General features: G+C 45.3%; 1 protein-coding gene across 1 annotated transcript in view; it reads right to left on the minus strand.

Moving 5' to 3' along the window:
* OCM (oncomodulin) overlaps positions 1–136 on the minus strand; it is a 19,044-nt gene extending 18,908 nt beyond the window's left edge. The window contains exon 1 of the mRNA XM_011934390.1: positions 76–136. Coding sequence (XP_011789780.1) covers positions 76–136 — 61 coding nt within the window. The remainder of the gene's footprint in view (positions 1–75) is intronic.
* Between the last annotated feature and the right edge of the window lie 2,513 nt (positions 137–2,649).

The following is a 2,649-nucleotide window of genomic DNA, read 5'->3' on the forward strand; positions in this document are numbered from 1 at the left end:
CATTTTGATTTTGTGTTGCTTCGCTGAAGGTGCAAAGTTGTGAGGAAATCCCATCCCGCCCCACATCCCCTCTACCTTGGCATTCCTGGAGAGCTGCTGCAATGTCGTCAGCACTGAGCACGTCCGTGATGCTCATTTTCTACCTACTCACACAGAATAAACGAGATGCGATAAGCCACAAGCAGAGACGTGCACATCCAGGGCAAACATCTTCTCAGGGCCACTGAAACCATACGTGTGTCTAGATTTTGTTTTTTTTTTCAATTGAGATAGTCTAACTCTGTTGCCCAGGCTGGAATGCAGTGGCACCATCTCGGCTCACTGCAACCTCCGCCTCCTGGGCTCAAGTGATTCTCCTGCCTCAGCCTCCCGAGTAGCTGGGATGACAGGTGCGCACTATCATGGCTGGCTAATTTTTGTGTTTTCAGTAGAAACGGGGTTTCGCCATGTTTGCCAGGCTGGTCTCGAGCTCCTGACCTCAGGTGATCTGCCTACCTTGGCCTCACAAGTTGCTGGGATTACAGGTGTAAGCCACCGAGCCAGGCCTGTCTAGAATTTTTAAAATGTGATAAGCATGGTTTTGTATTAAGTGACGGGACAGAATATCCAAATTAAAACCAGATACCGAAAAGACCCCAGCCCTTTTTATCTCAGAGCCTTCTTTTGAATATATGCCAAAAATGGAAAAAAAAAAATACATGACCTAAAGAAGGATTTAATTGTTTTCTTATAAAAATTATACTGACATAATCAGTCATTTCCACAGGCAGCTACAAACTATGTTACAAATGCACTGGCATTTTCCTACACCAGACCAAGAGATGCAATGTTGCAATTTCCACCTGTTAAAAGGATACGGTTTGGCCACTTGCAGACCTTCTGCGGAAGAAGGTATGCCATCTGTCCTGAACGGTGGAAGCAGATGGAGGAAAAGCCCATCTCCCAGAGATTAAAATCCTTCCAGGTGTCAAAGCCGTGGGAAAAGAGGAGTCTAAGCACCTAAGCCTAATACGAATGCACACACTGAAGAAGAGTCTGGGGTCTAGTGGGCCCACCAGTTACTCACCGCACGTAGTGAAGAAGAGTCTGGGGTCTGGTGGGCCCACCAGTTACTCACTGTTTTAGGCTCCCCCCCAGGAAGAATCAGGAAAAAGAGCTGAAGGAGTAAAACAGATGGGTTTTTGCTACCTTGCTGACCTACCTTATATAGGCTAGAAAAAGTGATAGTTAACAACCTCTTAGATTTCCTTTTCAAGGATCAAGTGGATGTAGCTCAAATGTCTTGTCTTACTCATGAAACCTCTTTTTTTTTTTTTTTTTTCTATTTATATCTCAAGGGAATGTGGGTGGGAACAGTCAATTGTAAAAACAAAACACAAAAAACAAACCTCAACAAACCTTAACTAAGGTCTCAGTTCTGCAAACGAACTCTGTTGGCAAAGTGTGGGGAAGGTTTTGGATGCCTGATAAGGTGGAGATGGTGGCCTGAACTAAGACAAACACATACAGGGGTGCTCCATAAGCTGAAAAGGCTCCCCAGATGTCAGCGGGTACCGTTTGAGGCAGGCCTGTTTTCAGCTTTGGGAACTCTGGGTGTGGGGTGTGTAAGACTGACCTCAGTCTGGAGCTGACAGACTCAAAGCCATCGTCACCAAGCACACACACAGGACTCGTCCGGCACAGGAGATGGGGCTAAGTGATGTGATTTTCCTACAAATGTCTTGACTTTGACATTTCCCAGCTATACCATAAATTGCACACACTCAAAAGGCAAAAAGGAGGAACTCAAGCCAGCATTCCCAACCCACAAAACTAATGTTCGGAAAAAAATATTCTGAGGCGGAGGCCAGGACTAGACAACTCAAGATTTTGTTTCTGTTATGACAGGGTCTTGCTCTGTTGCCCAGGCTGGAGTGCAGTGGCACGACCTCAGCTCACTGCAGCTTGATCTCCCAGGCTCAAGCGATCCTCCCACCTCAGTCTCCCAAGTAGCTGGTACTATAGGCACACACCACCATGCCTGGCTAATTTTTTAAATATACATTTTTTTGGAGAGACAGGGTTTTGCCATGTTGCCCAGGCTGGTCTCGAACTCCTGGGCTCAAGTAATTCTCCCACCTCAGCCTCCCAAAGTGCTGGGATTACAGGTGTGAACCGCTGCGCCTGGCTTTTTTTTTTTCTTTTTAAATATTCAGCAAACATTTATTGAGCCTTTATATGGCCAGTACTGTGCCAGGCTCTTCTTTTTAATTATTGTGGTAAAAACTACATTCCATAAAATGTATAATCTTAACCATTTGTAAGTGTATGTATAGTACAATAGTGTTAACTCTTGGCGCATTATTGAATGAGAGATCTCTATAATTTATTCAGTTGGAAAAATGGAAACTCTGTATCCGTTAAGCTGCCACCTCTCCCCTGTTCCCCTACCTCGCAGCTCCTGGTAACCATCATTGTACTTTCTGCTTCTAATAGTTTGACTACTGGCCGGGCGCAGTGGCTCACACCTGTAATCCTAGCATTTTGGGAAGCCAAGGCAGGCAGATCACGAGGTCAGGAGTTCGAAACCAGCCTGACCAACATGGTGAAACCACATCTCTACTAAAAATACAAAAATTAGCTGGGCATGGTAGCCTGTAATCCCAGCTA

This window comes from Colobus angolensis, unplaced genomic scaffold (genome assembly GCF_000951035.1).
Source record: "Colobus angolensis palliatus isolate OR3802 unplaced genomic scaffold, Cang.pa_1.0 Scaffold135, whole genome shotgun sequence".
NCBI lineage: Eukaryota > Metazoa > Chordata > Mammalia > Primates > Cercopithecidae > Colobus > Colobus angolensis.